General features: G+C 58.3%; 1 protein-coding gene across 1 annotated transcript in view; it reads left to right on the top strand.

The window, feature by feature from the left end:
• GNB1L (G protein subunit beta 1 like) overlaps nt 1–16,152 on the top strand; it is a 59,848-nt gene that overhangs the window by 32,778 nt on the left and 10,918 nt on the right. Inside the window, exons 4-6 of the mRNA XM_024557510.3 lie at nt 1,214–1,376; nt 5,622–5,720; nt 10,267–10,482. Of these exons, the coding sequence (XP_024413278.2) occupies nt 1,214–1,376; nt 5,622–5,720; nt 10,267–10,482 (478 nt within the window). The remainder of the gene's footprint in view (nt 1–1,213; nt 1,377–5,621; nt 5,721–10,266; nt 10,483–16,152) is intronic.

The raw sequence follows: 16,152 nt of genomic DNA, 5'->3' as shown, positions 1-16,152 counted from the left end.
TATACCGGCATCTCTGATCTAGATCCCAAACTGTGGGTCCATCTCTCCTCCCCTGGGCTTCTTGGCGACCGCTTTTCTGTGACAGGAGACACCTGGCCCCTGCTCCCCACTGCTTATGTACTTCTCTGTCCAACCCCGCTGTATACAGAGAGAGGTTTCAGAATTGCCAGCCCACAGCCCTGCGGGAAATGGGTGGACCAACTAGAGCCCTGTGTTTCCGTACAGTTGTCTTGCCTCTAACCTTGCAGTAAGTATCGAGTCGACACACTTGTCCCAAATTCCTCAGGTCAGACCCCGTCCACCCTCCCACTGCATGCAGTGCGCCCCGTGTTTGTCACAGCCTGCGTTCACTCTGGGACCCTGGCGTCCTCGTTGTTGTTTCTGATGTGTACCCAGTGAAGCTTGCTCTTCGTGGCGTAGATCTGTGGGCTTGATGGTGCCCACAGTCATGTTCGGGCCGCCGGGGGCCACATAGAGCAGGCCGCACCCTGCAGAGACCTGTGCCACACCTCCGTGGGCAGTGCCCCGAGGTCCTCCATCCCGACCTCTTCTACAAGCTCACACCACTGGAATCATGCAGCGTGTGGCCTTTTGCCTCTGGCTCCCTTCACTTGGCAAGATGCACCCGAGGTTCGGGCAGGTTGTTGCGTGTGGCCCGGTCTGTTCCTCTGCTGCTAAGTGGAATTGCACGGTGCGGATCCGTCACAGTTCCTCATCCAGTCTCCTGCTGAAGAGTCACTTCCAGCTTGGGCCGTTGTGCGCAGGACTGCCATGAGCGTTCATGTACAGGCTTCTGTGTGAATGCAGTTTTCAAAGTCACTTGGTAGAATACCTGAGGGTGGGATTGCCAGGTGGTCAAAGTTAATTCGCAAAGGGAGGGAAGTGGGGAGGGCACTTGCTTTGGCCGTGTGGGGAGTGGCTGGAAAACCACATGGGCCTCCGTCAGTGGCGCATCCCTGGGATGCCTACGAGTGTACCAGGCATTGGGCGTCACAGACACAGGCACACATGTGAACATGGGGGCTGAGAAGCTCGTCCTTGGCTGAGGTGCCCCAGCCCATGATCTGGTGCTAGCTGCGGCGCCACTCTAGAAAGCGTCCCCTGCCTTTCTGTGGCCTCAGGTTGGTGACAGCATGTGGACGTTTGGCCAGGTGGGATGTGCGGGCTGCTCACCGGGAAGGCTCACGGCCCGTTTCTTCACTCGGTTTTGCAGTCAGGGCCGGGACCTGAAGCTGTGCCTGTGGGACCTAGCGGAGGGCAGAAACACCATCGTGGACTCTGTGGGCCTGGAGAGCGTAGGCTTCTGCAAGGGCTCCGTCCTGGCCAGGGGCCCACAGCACTGGATGCTGGCTGTGCCCGGGAGTGGCAGAGATGAGGTGAGTACCAGCCCCTGTTCACGAGTCCCTGGAGGCTCAGTTTCCCCTATGTGGGTACACCCATTATTAGCACCTGGTTGGGGGAATGCTGGGCTGGCCCCAGGCCCCCGGGGAGCTGTGGGGCAGGTCTGGGTCTGTCTACTGGATAGCAGCTCCAGGACCTGGGGATGGGCATTCGCCTGGTCACCTGTGAGATGGCCCTGGCAGTGAGAGGGGTGACTAGTGTCTGTGGCAGGTCCAGGCACCCAGCCCAGTGCAGGTGGACAGGTGTCAAGGCTGAGGCCATCAGGAGTACTGGGGGAGAGGCAGCCCAGACAGGTCTTCAGAGGGCTCAGGAGCAGGCATGCATGCCGGCAGGTCCCCAACAGGCCAGCAGGAGGTGGTGGAAGACAGACCAAGGCCCTGGTAAAGCTGAAGTGAGCCTGTGAGCCAGGATGGTAGGGGAGGGCAGTCTTTTGGGGAGCAGAATGGGGCCTTGGTGTGAGAGGCCATGGGCAGGACTAGGATCTGGGGGGTAAGGGCTGGCACCTGGGTGGCAACTGCAGGACAGAGGGACACAGGGGAGTGGGGGAGCATCAGAGGATGGGGCTGGAGGATGAGGTGGGTGTGACAGAGCCTTGGAGGTCACTGTCAGATGGCGCTCACGTCAGAGTGGACAGCAGTGGTTAGTGGTGGAGACACTGGTCAGACTGCACAGTGGTGTCCACAGCCTGGGGGCCAAAGAGGCAGAATCCCCCAAGGGAAGCAGTGCCCCACATGGGGGCAGATATCGGGAAGCCTGGTAGAGGAGGAGGTGTGGCTAGAGGCACCAGCTCCTGGGGGAGCTGAAGGGACATGGGAGAAGAAACTCTGGTGAGAAGTGATCGGATGGCCTGGGGTCCCATCTGCAGGTGGGGGTGGGATGGTGAGTAGGAAATGGGAGCCTTCTGTCTACCACCCACTCCCATCGTCTCCCGGTGTCCCCTGCTGGCCCGGAGAGCTTGCTCAGCAGGCAGCGCTGGGCAGGGACCTGAGGCCTGTACTCATGGGGCGGTTTGGCCCCCGCCCAGGAAGGGCCGTTTGTCTTAAAGCACATTCAGCTCATAAATAATGAGATAGGAACAGGCATTTATTTGTTCATGATTGCATTTAACTCACCAATTAGGAGCTACATACACTTCTCTTGCCAATTTGCCAAAACCCTGTTAAAAGCTTTATTACTATGAAAAGAAAGGTGTGCTTCCCTGGGGAGGGCAGGAGCCGGGCAGCCCAGCCTGCCTCCTGGGCCGCACACGCTGAGACCAGCCTGTGGGCCGAGCCAGCTCTCCCCCCCCCCCCCGCCCAGGCCAGGGCTCTGAGTGCTGTCTTCCACCTCAGCCTCCCCAGGACTTCTGGCCAGTCTCGTCCCTCCTCCTGCCCTTGCCCTCCAGCCCCACCCTCCTTTCCCAGGCCTAGTCCCGAAAACCACTCATCCCTTCTGCTCATGGCTGATTTTAACTGACCTCCTGGGCCCCAGCTCTGGCAGCATCCATGGTTTTCAGGAGCAGCCAGTCCAGGGACCTTGCACATCCTGGGAAAATGGTTATTTTCCATGTTCCTACCTGGAATCTGCCCAGACGGGGCCCTGGAAAAGCATCGCTGGCCTGTGCCCAGACAATGGCAGGGGAGCATGTGCCCCTACCCCACTTGGCCGCCTGGGGGGGCCACGCTTGCTCAAACCAAACATTTTCCCTCTTGGTAACAGAAGTCGTAGTTGAATGCCAGATGGAAAGCTCGCCAGCGACTGCAGGAGGCTCTGAGCACAGGCCACTGGGCCTGCCCTGGTCCTTGGGCCGCAGCCTCTTGGTCCCCGTGCTCCTTGCTCTTTCCTATGGCCCTACCTCAGGCCTTGGGGCTGTCCTCATTCCCCCTTGGCCCCTCTCCCCCGACCAGAGCAGACTTGCTGGATAACTCACCCCCCATCCCATCCCCTTCTTCTTGGGTCCCTCCTCACTGCCGCCAGAGGGGTCTTCCTGAGCCCGAAGGCCAGGATGGGCCATCCCTCACTGACCTGTGGACCTGTGTGCCAGGCCACCCAAGGGGCAGACCTGTGCAGACTCTCTCTGGCAACATCCCTCTCCTGTGGCTTCCTCTTCCCCTTCCAGCTACTCAGCATCTTGGAACCAGCCTGTCCTCCTGATACAGTGACAAAAAGGAACAAATCTCATTTTAAGAAATCCAAACAATGCAAGAAGCAGAACAGCGCACAGAGCAGGAAGCCGAGTGTCCTGCCTTTGCCGCGTGGTCTGTGCCTTCCAGACTGCCCCCCGCAGCGCGGTGGCGGATAGCTCACTCCTGCTCGATGAAGCCGCCAGGGGCAGCCCACCACTCAGCTGAAGGTGGCTGCGTTGCCCTTGTATAGGGTTGGGGTATTCGAGGTGTGGGGACTGACGAGAGTGTCTGTCTCTTGGGTGAGCCACCCTGGCTGGGTGCTGGCCTGCCTCCGTTGTGAGCTGCGGTTCTCGGGGAATAAGCCTGTCCCGAGTCGGTGTCACTCACCACAGAGAACAGAAGGGCTCCAAGAGCCCTCTCCTTTCTCTGCAGTTTTCTTTTTACTTCCGGGTCACACATGTTGCCACTGTGACTTGGTTGTCAACATCGTCTTTCTTATCTTTCTTTTCATTTTGCTAGAGCTTCTTGAGCATCTTTGCTATTCCGGGTCCTTTTTCTGGCAGCCTTTTATTTCATGACAGTTACAATGTCTCATGTCACTTCTGTCCTTTTCTGTCTCCTTTGTGGGCAGGGAGGGCCAACTCACCCAGGGTAGATGCTGTCCCTATGGTGATGGGGGACCTGTGCTTGTGTGTGTGCATATGTGAGTGATTTGTATTTGTGTGCCTGTGTGTGCACACCAGCAGGAGCCCTGGGACTCACCCTTCCTAGCAGTGCTGGTGCTGGCTCGCTCTGCAAGGCTCTGGTGAGAGCCCTGCCCAGAGCGCACCCCTAGCCCCGGCCTGTGGATGTGCCACCCATGCATGGAGGCAGGCATGGGGCCTGTTGCAGAGCCTCGAAGCTGAGAGGACCAGACCACAGCTGCCCTCAGGCATGGCTCCCAGCACACGCGTGGCAGAACTGGGACTCCGGCCTGTTCTTCTGTGTGCATCAGTGAGAGCCGCTCGGCCATACTCACACAACTCAAGCTTGCCTCCAGTTCTCTGCGCTCAGGGTTCTGTGTTCTAGGTATCAGACAGCAGGCCAGCTGTCCCCTCAGCGTCCTCGACTCTTCTGGAACTCAGACCTCGTTTGCAAACCAGAGGACACCTCTGTGTCAGTGAGGGGTGGTGTGTGGCTCCATGGTGGCCACACGTTGCTGCTGTGACGTTGGTGGAGCTGCTTGCAGCATGGGGAGCCAAGGGCCGGCTGAACCCTCTCCCACCCACCCCCACGGAGCAGCAGGCCTGAGTCTCATGAGAGCCCCTCTCCTCTTCCAGGCCCTGCAGGACCAGCACCCTGGTCCCTCCTTGGCAGATGAGGGAGCTGAGGCATGAGGGATGCAGATGGCTGGGAGCCCAGTTCCAGTCTGTGGGGCTTCAACTTCTGAGCCTGTTCCTTGTGGCCTTGGCTGTCCCCTGCTGATGGTGGGGACAGAGCCTGGCCCAACTTGGTGGATAGGCCTGAATGTGAGCTGGCTGTGCAGAGCAGCGGGGCACACCTGCCAGCCCAGTTCAGATGACACAAAATACAGCCACGGCTCCCAGGGTAGAGGTGCGGGGTACTGGGTATGGCCAGGCTCCAAACAGAGCTTCCCAAGGTGCATGCCATAGTTATTTCCTAGGCTGGGTGGTGGGTTCCCAAGTGGTCTCTGTACAAGTCTTTGTACCATTTGCTATGCCCAAGAGTGCAGAGTCGTTCCCATGTAAAACCCACAGCAGGAACACGCAGAGGTCAGGAGAGTGGGCGAGCTGAGGCAGTGCTTAGTGAGCCGGGCCTCCTGCTCAGCAAGGAGGGAAAATTGGGAGAGGCCGGAGGCAGCCTCTGGGCGGGAATGCTACTCAGAGGGATGTGCCGGTCACTCAGGAATGACGCCATGCACATTGTTTCGCAAGGCTGGTAGCACTGGAGCCCATGAGCCTGTGCGGCCTAATTAGGAGGCTGGGCTCCCAGGTTCCTACCGGGAGCAGACAGAAACTCGCAGCAGTCTTGGCTAATCGCCTTAAAATTCTCTTGTTTGTATAGAACAGACTCAACTTGGCGCCGGCCCAAATCAACTTGTTTTCTTACTGTCAGATTCAGATTCTGGAGATGCCATCCAAGACGTCAGTGTGCACCCTGAAGCCAGAGGCAGATGCCAAGCCAGGCATGCCCATGTGCCTGGAGCTGTGGCAGGTAAGGCCCAGTGCACGTCAGCCACGCCCTGTCAGCCACACCCGCCAGGCCCTGAATCATGCCCCATTCAGGATTTGGTTTGTCCTGGAACCAGCAGGACAATTAGCCCCTTGGGAGAATGTGTGCTCGCTGATTCCACCACAGCCTGTCACTGGCAGCCCCTGCTCCCCTCATGCTGCTCGTAAAGATGCTCCTGCACTGCCCCAGGGCAAGCGTCGCTTGTGCTGTCCTCCACAGGCAGGGCTGGGGGTAGTGGGGACACCCCCTGCCAGTGCCGTAAGGAGGGACAGCTGAGTCAGCTGAGACGGCCCCTCCCAGGAAGAGGCTCTGCTCCTTTCCGCACGGCGGTCCGTGTCTCTGCACAAGACTGGGTGGGGAGTACCAACTAACCTGCACGGCCAGCTGTGCTGGGGATTCTCATTTTTGTGACTTTTTTTGCCTCAGAGAGGCAGGAGTGGGCTTAATATGCTGACTTTCCCTACAGCTACACTTGGAATTTCTGATCCACTGCTGTTTTCTTCTTTCTCAACTGTTCTTTTTGATTAGCGAGGGTCAGGAGGCTTCCCCTGGGGCTGGTAGCGGAAGCTGGGAGGCCAGGGGGTGAGGGGGACAGTCACAGTCCCCAGGCCCAGCAGGATGGGTTTCTGCTCCTGAAGCCTGGGGAGGGGTCCTCCCGGACCTGCCCACCTCCACCAGAGGCCCTGGCTCCCCTCAAGGCTGAACCCCAGCGCCCCAGAGGTCAACACTGGCTCAAAGTGTGCACGCCCACTCTTTGGGTCGCTCATGTTTGGCTCAGCAGAGCAAATGGTCTGGTGCCTTCACTTAGAAAGAATGTCGGGCAGCGTCTTGGCCGTGGCAGACACCGGGGGTAGCAGGTCACTGACCAGTGCCCATCGCAGCAGTGCTGCCCACAGGCCGTTTTCTCAGCACTGTCCCATTGACCAGCACCTTCTGAGGGCCACCCTGTGCCGGTCCAGAATCAGGCGCAGGCAACTCCTGCCTCATGCCTCAGTGCTTGTTTGAACTCTCCCTGAGAGTGAGACCAGATGGGCTCAGGCAGTTTGGAGGTGTGCTCGTGCCCGGCAGGATTCATGGGGACAGGCACCCCAGAGGCCCGGTCCCAAGCCTTCTGCCGTCTAAGGACCAGAAAGATCCCCTGGCCTTTCTAGTAGTCGGTTTCCTCCTGTAGTTTCTTCCTTGATAACGTTCCCTGTGGCATTGCGGATCTCTGTGTTGCTGCTGCTGCAGTCCCTCAGAGGAGCCCCTGGGGGTGAGGAGGCAAGGTTCCGAGGGTCACCTGGAAGACTGAGCTCCTGGTGCCAGCAGGTTTGTGGCGGAGCTTGGTGGGAAGTACCCCCGAGGCCCTGCTGCTGCTGTCGCTGCGGTGCTTGCAGCCCCGGGGCAGGACGTCGGGGACTGCATCCGCTCCGACTCCACTCCCTGGAAGCCGTGTCATTGCATAATCATGTAAAAATTCCTGCGGAAAAATGTGTACAAATGGGATGTACAAACTTGTTAAGGTAATTAATATAGTTGACAGAGGACAAATCGCGTTTTTGTTGGTTGATACGGATCCAACACGAAAGAAAAGTCTGTGTTAATCTTAAATGTCCTTTTTTTTCTCTTCAAACCTGGAGACCCAGGTTAGTTTATTAGTCTGAGTGTGGCAGAGTGGCCTGAAGTGGTGGTTTTTTTGAAGCTTTCAGAGACATTCTCATTTCTGCCCTCAGGGAGGCTGACCTGCACGGTCCTGATGATTACCGTGCACAACACAGGACCGGAATCAAGCCTGGTGCAGAGTCGTTCACCCCCACTTCAGAGCTGGGGCCCCGCCTGAGCTGGGGGCTCCCCTCAGCACCTCAAGGTGCTGCAGGCAGGACCTGCTGGCTGGGGTCCCTCCAGGCTGGCCCAGCCACATACGGGTGGGGTCACCGGGCAAATCCTCGTAGTAACTTAAGGTCCACACCCCATGGAGGTCAGTGTGGCCCTGTGGGTGTGGCCACCAAAGGCCTGTGGCCATAGGAGCGCTGTCACACCTGCAGTCTGTCACGGGGGTGGGGAGCCTCAGGGACCCTGCATGCTAGGAAAGAAGCTGGAGAGGCCTGCAGTGCAGGCAGGGGGTGCAGGCTGGAGCTCAGCGTCTAGGCTCCCTGGCAGCCACTGGGTGAGCCCCTGCAGGCCAGTCTGGCTCCTGCTCTGGCCTCCCTGTAGCGCCTCAGCCAGTGGATCAGTAGTGTGTGGCCCCTGAACTAGAGGTGTTCAGAACCCGGAAGCCACAGGCATCATCATGTGGGCTTGGGCTGTAGAGATGACAAAAAAAAATGTGTCAGCAGTGTCAGGAGGCCTGGGTGAGGGGAGAATGTGCCCAGGGAGCCAGGGGGCAGGCTGGACCAAGGCAGCGTGGATGGGGACACATCAGAGCACTGTCCCAAAGGCAACAGACGCAAGTGGGCCCCAGACAAATTCCTCACAGCCGGCCTCTGAGGTGGGGTCCAGCAGGCGTGGTCTCAGGCTTGGTGCGAGTTCTGTTTGGGGTTCAGACAGCACATCCGGACTGTTCTCACCTGGCCCTTGCCCTGCCTTGGGCCCAGATCAGTGGCTCGCAAGGGAGGCCCACTTTAGAGAGGCACAGCTGTCTGCTAGCAGCTGCCTGAGCAGAGGGCCTGATCATTGCCTTAAATTACTCTGTACTTCAGAAACAAGTGGTGTGAAAAATTTTACACCAAAAGAGCCAAAGTGAGGTTCTTCCCAGCTATAGAACTACAGGGAAAGTACACCAGTACCATCAGGGATGCTGCAGGGAAGCCTGTATGCTCCCCTCCTCCCAGCCTGTGCTGCTCAGGGGCAGAAGCCACCAGGCTCTGCACACAAGCCGGTGGGGGGCACTGCGCCACCCCTCGCGGATCACGGTCTCCGGGCCGGTCTCCAGTCTCAGGACTGCTCACCTGGTTGGGCCCATGGCGGGAGTGTAGCAGTCAGCTTGCAGGGCCCCAGGGAGGAGCACTGGAGGTTACAGGCCCCTCCCAGGACCCCTACTCACTTCCTTAGGCTCCTCCTGTATGTTTGTATTTGTGCGAACACATCACAGAAAAAAATGACTGTACAAGCATTTTCAGGGACATGCAAGAAGTGTCTACTGACCCAGCTCTGGTCTGGGAGGGTACACTGTGGCTGTGTGTAGTGCTCAGGGCTGTGTCCCTCGTCCCCTGGCTCCCATCGCTAACTGGGCCCCATGATGTGCACTCCACCCACAGCCTCAGTTTCCCTCTGATGCTCAGAGAACTCTCTGCTTCCTAGGTTGAGGACGCGGTGTCCACTCATGTTACACACCCTCGTGCCTCTGGTTAAACCAGGTTGCCTGCTTGGCCGAAGGCGGGTTCTTTCTGAGCACTCAGGAACACCGTGGGAGGTGCTCTGTGTGGTACACGCAGCATCTGGGCCCAGAGCCCCTCTGGGTGGGCACAAACACCCACACAGCGCGTTAACAGCAGCTCCAGCAGGTGGGCGAGCAGGGCCTGTGTGATGCCCTGTGTCGACCCACACTGAGTGAGACCCAGGCGCTCTGCTCAGTGCCAGCCTTGCCCGCCAATGGTGGACCGTCCTCGAATTGAGTGTGACCGGGGGCAGTCTCACTGACCAGCCGCCTCTGGCCCCCATTCTCAGCGCTGACCATCCAGAGGCTGAGGGCCAGGCCCAGCCGGAGCTCAGTTGGAAGGGATGTGCTCAGTAATTTCTCACACTCACATGAGGCCAGCAGCTCAGCAGGGAATGCCGAGACAAGTGAGGGGCAAAAGGCATCAGCCAGAGTGTGCTCTTTGTCCCAGAAGCAACCTGGGCACCAGTCCTGGAGGTGTCGCCTGTTGGTAGTCTCTGAGGACGGGGTACCAAGCATGGTGTCACCACTCTCGGTGCCAGGGTGACTTGGAATCCTGCAGTGCTCTTCTGGAGTTGATACAGAGGCTAGATAAACGAGGCGTCTGCCCAGGGTGCAGGCCCTCTGACCTGTGCCCTCATTTATCACAATAGCTCAGCGCCGCAGCGGCTCACCCGGCCCAGGGATCAGGGCGGGGGTGGGGGGCTTCCGCAGCGACGTTGACAAAGCACAGAAAGTTCATTTTTCATTGACAAAGAGCTCACAATTTTCTTTGCTTGGTGGCTGTAGACAGGTGACTGGCCCCACCAAGGGGTGGTTGAGAGTCTCCGGCCTGAGGAAAGGGCCTGGCAGCACCCTGTGATCCCGGTGGGACCTGGGCTGGTGAGCAGGGGCGTGCACTGAAAGGTCGGAGCATGCCAATTTACCTGGAGCTCTGTGCCCTCCAGTCCCAGTCCTTGGGGCACCCCAACACCAGCCTGTGCAGGCCCCGTACCAATGGGATCGGCCATCTGGGGGGTGTGCAGAGCCTCTGAATTGTTATTGCCATGTGAAGAACACGGGAAACAGCTACCCAGCTGGGCCACTCCCAGGAGAGACAGCCCATTTCTCAAGTCCCTTGCCCCCAAAACGCACCAGGACCCTTCCAGCGCTGACCTGTGCTGTTGCCCGTAGGCCAACTCCAGCTCCCGCCCGCTCCTCCTGGCTGGCTACGAGGATGGATCGGTGGCCCTGTGGGATGTCTCCGAGCGGAAGGTGTGCAGCCGCATCGCCTGCCACACAGAGCCCGTCATGGGCCTTGACTTTGACTCCCAGAAGGCCAGGGGCGTCTCAGGCTCCGCAGAGAAGGCGCTGGCTGTCTGGAGCCTGGATGAGCAGCAGGCCCTGCAGGTCAGTGCGCCAGACCCGAGGTGTCATTTATCCTACTCTGCACTAACAGTCTGATAGGCTGAAACAATATTTAGGCATGAAGAGGAGTTGTTGCAGATCGCTGGCTAATTAATCACTCTGAGGCGGGGTGCAGGCGGGCCTGTCTGCAAGGCCCGCGCAGGAAGAAGGGGGCGTGGGCGTTTGTGAACCATTCACATGGTTTGGGTTTCTCTCAGACCTTGGGTTAATAGCAGTCACGTCTTGTCCATCTAGAGAAAAGGCATGTAGAGTCCGGGAGTAAGTACACAAGCCCATTTGCAAAAACTCAGAGGAATTTGGTCAGTAAGGAACTGATTAATCAAAAAACAAAAATAGCCCAATGTGGAGAAATCCACGGAGTCACGCCCGGGTGGCAGTCTGTAAGCAGGCCCCAGGGAGGCTGTTCCTCACGGGCAGCGGGGAAGGGATGTGGGGCCTCAGGGTGGAGTGGGGCGTTGCTGAAAACCTCCCCATAATGTCCCAGTAAACCTCATGACATCCCATGGACTTTTCCATCTAGCGTGCCTGCGGAGCACCTGGGGGCTGCGTCTGAGCCTGTGCTTGGTACTCTGAACAGATTGGCCCAGCCTGCTTGCTCAGCCCTGTTTGGGATGGGAGGGATGGAGTTTGGGGATGGGGAGCCTCCTTTCCAGGCCTCACTCTGGATAAGGGGCTATAGGCCATGGCAGGTGAGATGCCGCTGGGTGCGTCCTGGGCCTCCCAGCCCCCAGAGGGACACCTGGGTGCACACTGGCTTCTGGGGATGGGTGAGGAGCCCCTATTAGCCAGGGAGTCTTGGAAGGCTGAGGCTTGACCACAGCCAGCAAGTAGAGGCTCCTTGGAAAGGCAGCTCTATGACCCCAGGTCTGGTAGGGAGCAGGGCTCCAGAGGGTGCCAGGAGAAGCAGCAGTGGCCCAGCTCTGGGCTTCACCTGGGCTCTCATCACTGGAGCCCTGGTGGACAGGCCCTGGGGGCTGCTTCCTCTGCAGGGCTGCATGGTATAGGCTGCCCCCCATAGACAGGAGTCTGAAGAAGATGTCTCTCGGGGCTCCTCTCCAGGTGGGGAAGCCTTGCCCAGCAGCCTACCAAGCCTGCCTCACACTTGCCCAGACCAGACCCCCACCATTAGGGGAGGTGACCCTGGCTGGGCACCACTGGACCCCTGAGGCGCATGAGTGGGATGGGGGAGGGATGGGCCCCGGGGGAGAGTCGGGACACACTGCAGCGCCCCACAGGTACCTCCATGCTCTGGCTGCAACCTGGGGGTGCCGCACTGTCACCAGGCCATCCCTGGGGGAACAGAGTGAGGACAGCCAGGGGCAGAAGGATGTGCCCGAGAGCGGTGACGTGAAGGTCGGAGAACAGACACTGAGGCTGGGTGGAGTGAGGCCGGGAGGTGCCTGTCCAAGTTAGAGCTGAAGGGGCCACTGGCATCTCATCAAGAGCAGCCCTGCCAGAGACCCAGGGTTAGCATCAGAGCAGGCTGTGGGCAGCAGCAGGGGTGGGCTGTGCCCACTGCCCAGGCGTGAGACCGCCCCGTGGCTCTGCACACTGGAGCTGAGGGTCTGTCTTGAGCCCTGTGAGTCTTGAGGAGCAGCGGGTCAGAGCCCAGCAAGACAGGAGAAGGAGGTCACATGTTACGTTTGGGGACAGGGCACAAGTTCACACTTCTTTGGCATCATCCCTCCCAACTTTCCAACCATTCCTCCATCCTTCCGTCATCACAGGGGGCCCAAGCCCAGCAGGGGAGGGAGGTGGCTAAGCTTCTCAGGCCTTCCTCCCGGAGAAGGGGGCCCGTGGACCTGCTAGGAGTAGCAGTGAAGGTCATAATGATGGTGGTCACCTCCGGAAGCTGGAGCAGAGCCACGCTGGTGCTGGGTCCTCAGCAGCTGAGTCTGCCTAGCCGGGTGTGGAGCCTTCCCTGCCTCCTGCGACAGCAGGGTGCTCCCTCACACCCTTCCCTCCCACTCCTTGAGCCTCCCCGAGACCACTCACTATGGAGTCAAGTGCTCCACTCCTCTGTGCCTTGAACTTCATCAGCCTGACTTCGCAAATGGCTGAGGACCCAGGCGGCTTCCCCGAGCACCCCTGCCCAGGCTGCAGCACCCCGAGGTCCCTTCCTGCCATCATGGCTCAGATCGGCCTGGTCTCTCCTGGCTTATTCAGAAAACAGCTGCTGGAACTTAAGACAAATTTATCGGGTGTGTTCCAGAGATGAACTTTTACTGTACTGATAAGTTGGAAAGTTAAAGCAGAAGGTATTCTTAATGAGTTGGAAGGTTATGGCAGAAGGGGAGCAATGGACGTGGTTGGTGTGCTGGCTGTGCCTGGGCCGGAGTCTTGTTCAGCAGTGTGCATCCCAGCCAGGGAGTGCTCCGCCCGCTGAGCACAGCCACCTCACCCAGAGACCGCTGGGCATGACGTTGGGAGTCGGTTCGGCCCAGAGGCCCTGAGGATGTTCAGGCTGTGCAGCACCAGCCTCTGAGGAGGAAGCGTCTGGGGACCTCCAGGCCACTGGCATCCATAGGCATCCTTGGCCCAGGGGCCCTGGGTGCGCTGTGCCCAGCCCTGCAGTGGGCATTGTGATGTGGCTACCCACCAGCCCACAAGCCACATGGGCACAGATGTGCCTCACCTTTCGGCCTGCTGCCGAAGTCTCTAATGAGCCCAAATCAATCTCTCCCAGGCGGGCTCTAGGCGCGGAGACGCAGATGAGGTTTCCCGCAGCAGAGCATGGGTAATGGGAACCAGATGGCAGCCGCGCCGCGTGCGCATTCCTGGCACCTGAGGTCATGTGCTGTGAGAGCCACTGGTGGCCAGGGATCCTTTCCGGAGGGGCCTGGTCCAAGACAGGTTTGGCCAGGGGCTGAGGTGGTGGCCAGGAGCCCTCAGTCACCTGTGTCAGGACTTGTGGCCTTGAGGACACACTGTGAAACCAGGCTGCTCACCTGTCTTCCTGAGGTGGCTTTCTAGGGCGCCACCAGGGATTTGGGCCTCAGCTGTCGCGAGACACAGGTGGTGCACAGACCTGCTCCTTCCTCCCATACTTGGGGCAGGGCCCGCAGCCTTGAAGCAGGGGCTGATTTACAGCCAGCAATATTTTTAGGCCTTTAAATAATAATGAGGCCCCCCCGACCCTAGCCAGCCTGGACTGGGAAGCAGACTAACCACGTGCCCCCCCTCCCCACCATCTTTGCTCTGCCTGAGGCTGACCAGGTGTCCCCGCTGCATGGCCACGGCCCCCTCTCTCCACAGCCCTTCCAGGGACTTCCCTCTGAAGTGGCAGCAGCAGGACATGTGGGGCAGTTTGCAGGGAACGTGCGGGACCCTGACCGAGCTTGTCTCTCCTGATCTCCTAACAGGAGGAGAGAGAACTGTGGGCACAGCCCAGCCTCTCGCCCTCATCTCAGGATCGCGGTGGGATGGGGCTCTGGCCACGTTCATCGTGAACACCTTGACAGGACTTCCTCTTCCTCAGGAACATGAGCCCCAGCACCGGGGCTGGGCTCTTCCAGTTTAGGTCCCTGTTTAGGACACTTCCAGTGCCTCTTTTTCATCGCCTGCCCAAGAGCCATAGGCCTCTGCCTCGGTGCTGCCGCATTTCCAGGAGGAGCTGCGAGGTGGCAGGTGGGGTGAGTCTCATAGCTGACCCGTGGGCAGCACCAGGTATCTCAGCCCCTCCCAGGTGTGTCGCTGCCTTGGAGGTTTGTGAACACTGGCCGGCTCGGGGACAAAGCTCACAGGAGAGAAAAGGACAGTCAGCCTCTCGTGCCAGTTCCAACTGCCAGTGCTCTGGCCATGCAAGTCGGGAGGGGCTGGGCAGATGCACGCCTGCACAAGTGGGCACACGTGTGGAATTTGCCTTCTCACCCGTGCACAGTGCGTCTGCCCCCGTGGCCCTGCGCCAGCGAGTGCCCGTGTTGGCAGCCTGTGTGCAGCCGGGAGTGCAGGACGTTCGGAGTGGGAGCAGGGGCCGCGGCAAGCATCCTGGACGTACTGTGGGTCGGACAGCGAGAGCTGTGTGTGCCATGGGGCTGGTGTCAGGTTAGGTTCTCTCCCATGCTGGCGGGGAAAGAGTGGACGGTGAGACTGCGTCGGGCTCTCAGACTCGTGGCTTTTCTTCTCAAATCTGTTAATTTAGTGAGTTTCACAGTTCAGTTTTTGATAACATTAAAACAGTTGTATAGTGCTAGGTGACCCGCTACACAGCATGCCCTCTGAGGGACTTGGTTGGAGCTGTTCAGGATCGTCTGTCTGTCTGTCAGTAGACCGAGCTGTACCCCTCTTCTGTTGCCTCACACTGCTTATGGTATCTGGGTGTCAGGGGCCCCAGAACTGGGGGGCAGGTATTCCCTCCTCTGTTGATCTCTGGACACGTTGATGGGGGAGACTATTTCTCAGGTGGCTGTGGGCCAGTCCTTGCCTGTACCCGTAGGGCAGGGAAGGTCTGATTTTCTTCTTGAACTAATTTAGGTTTCCCGATTTTTTTTAATAAGTTTCATTTTTCCAGGAATTTGTCAATAGGCATTAAACCCCTCAAGGTATTTTCATACTGACTTTTTAAAAGTTGTTTATAATGACGGTTTACATTTCTGCTGTATTTGCAAGACTGTCCCTTCTGTGTCCCTGAGCAGCTTCGGCTTGGTTGATCTTTCTTTTTCTGTTTCAGCATTTCTGCCCTGCTCTTCCCCTGCCTCCCGCCCGCCCGTGCTCTCCGGGCTCTGCTGACTTGAGAGGGGAGCATGACGCATCCGTTCCCGGCCTTCCTTCCTCACAGCAGCTGAAGTCTGCATCCCACATTGTAGGATGTCGCCGTCTTCATCACCGCGCACTCAGGGTGGACCCGGTCTTTATTTGTTCGCTGACTGCTGAGCTGATTAGCGTGTTTTTATGTTTCCAAATGTTTGATTTTTTCCCCCCAGTTATTTTTTATTTTCCAATTTCTAACTTAATTCCATTGTGGTCGGAGGAGAAGGTCTGAATGATATCAGCTCTTTGAAATGTGGAGGCCAGTCCAGTTCTCATAAGTATTCCACATGTGCTTGAGAAGGAAGTGCTTCTCGCTGCTGGATGCACGGCTGTACCTGTGCTTGCTGGGCCCGGCACGGCATCCGCAGTGCTTGTGACCTGGGGGCCCTGGGAAGGGTCAGGTGGACCCTCCAGCTGCCCCACATCTTGCTCAGTTTTCCTGTACCCCGTACGTTTTTGCTTTTTGCATTTTGAAGCTGGCTTACAAACATACAAGTTCTGAATGCTAATCTTCCTGGGAAATTGAACCTTTTCTTCAGTCCCTCTTCTTATCTCTAGAAAGGATTCTTGCCTAAAAGCCAATTTCGCCAACTGAACATGACTCAGGCCATGTTTCTTCTGGTGACTACGTCCTTTGATAACTTCTATTTATTTATTTTTTAATCCTTTCTCCTTCCACCTTTCTTCAGATGTAGCTGGCTTTCTCACTTGAGCTGGTTTCGCACACATTGTATCTCTTCGTTGCTATTTTATGCTGTGAATGTTGTCCACACATTCGCGTCTCAAGCCCTCCTTTCCGGAAGTTGGGACAGCTGTCCTCCAGGGATCCTGCAGTGGGGACCTCTGAGTGTGAGTCAGCATGTTGACGGTGCCCACAGTCCCAGGTGCTTCTCTGGGTTCCTG

The sequence above is a fragment of the Desmodus rotundus genome, chromosome 7 (genome assembly GCF_022682495.2).
Source record: "Desmodus rotundus isolate HL8 chromosome 7, HLdesRot8A.1, whole genome shotgun sequence".
Classification (NCBI taxonomy): domain Eukaryota; kingdom Metazoa; phylum Chordata; class Mammalia; order Chiroptera; family Phyllostomidae; genus Desmodus; species Desmodus rotundus.
This window is presented reverse-complemented; position numbering and strand designations above follow the sequence as displayed.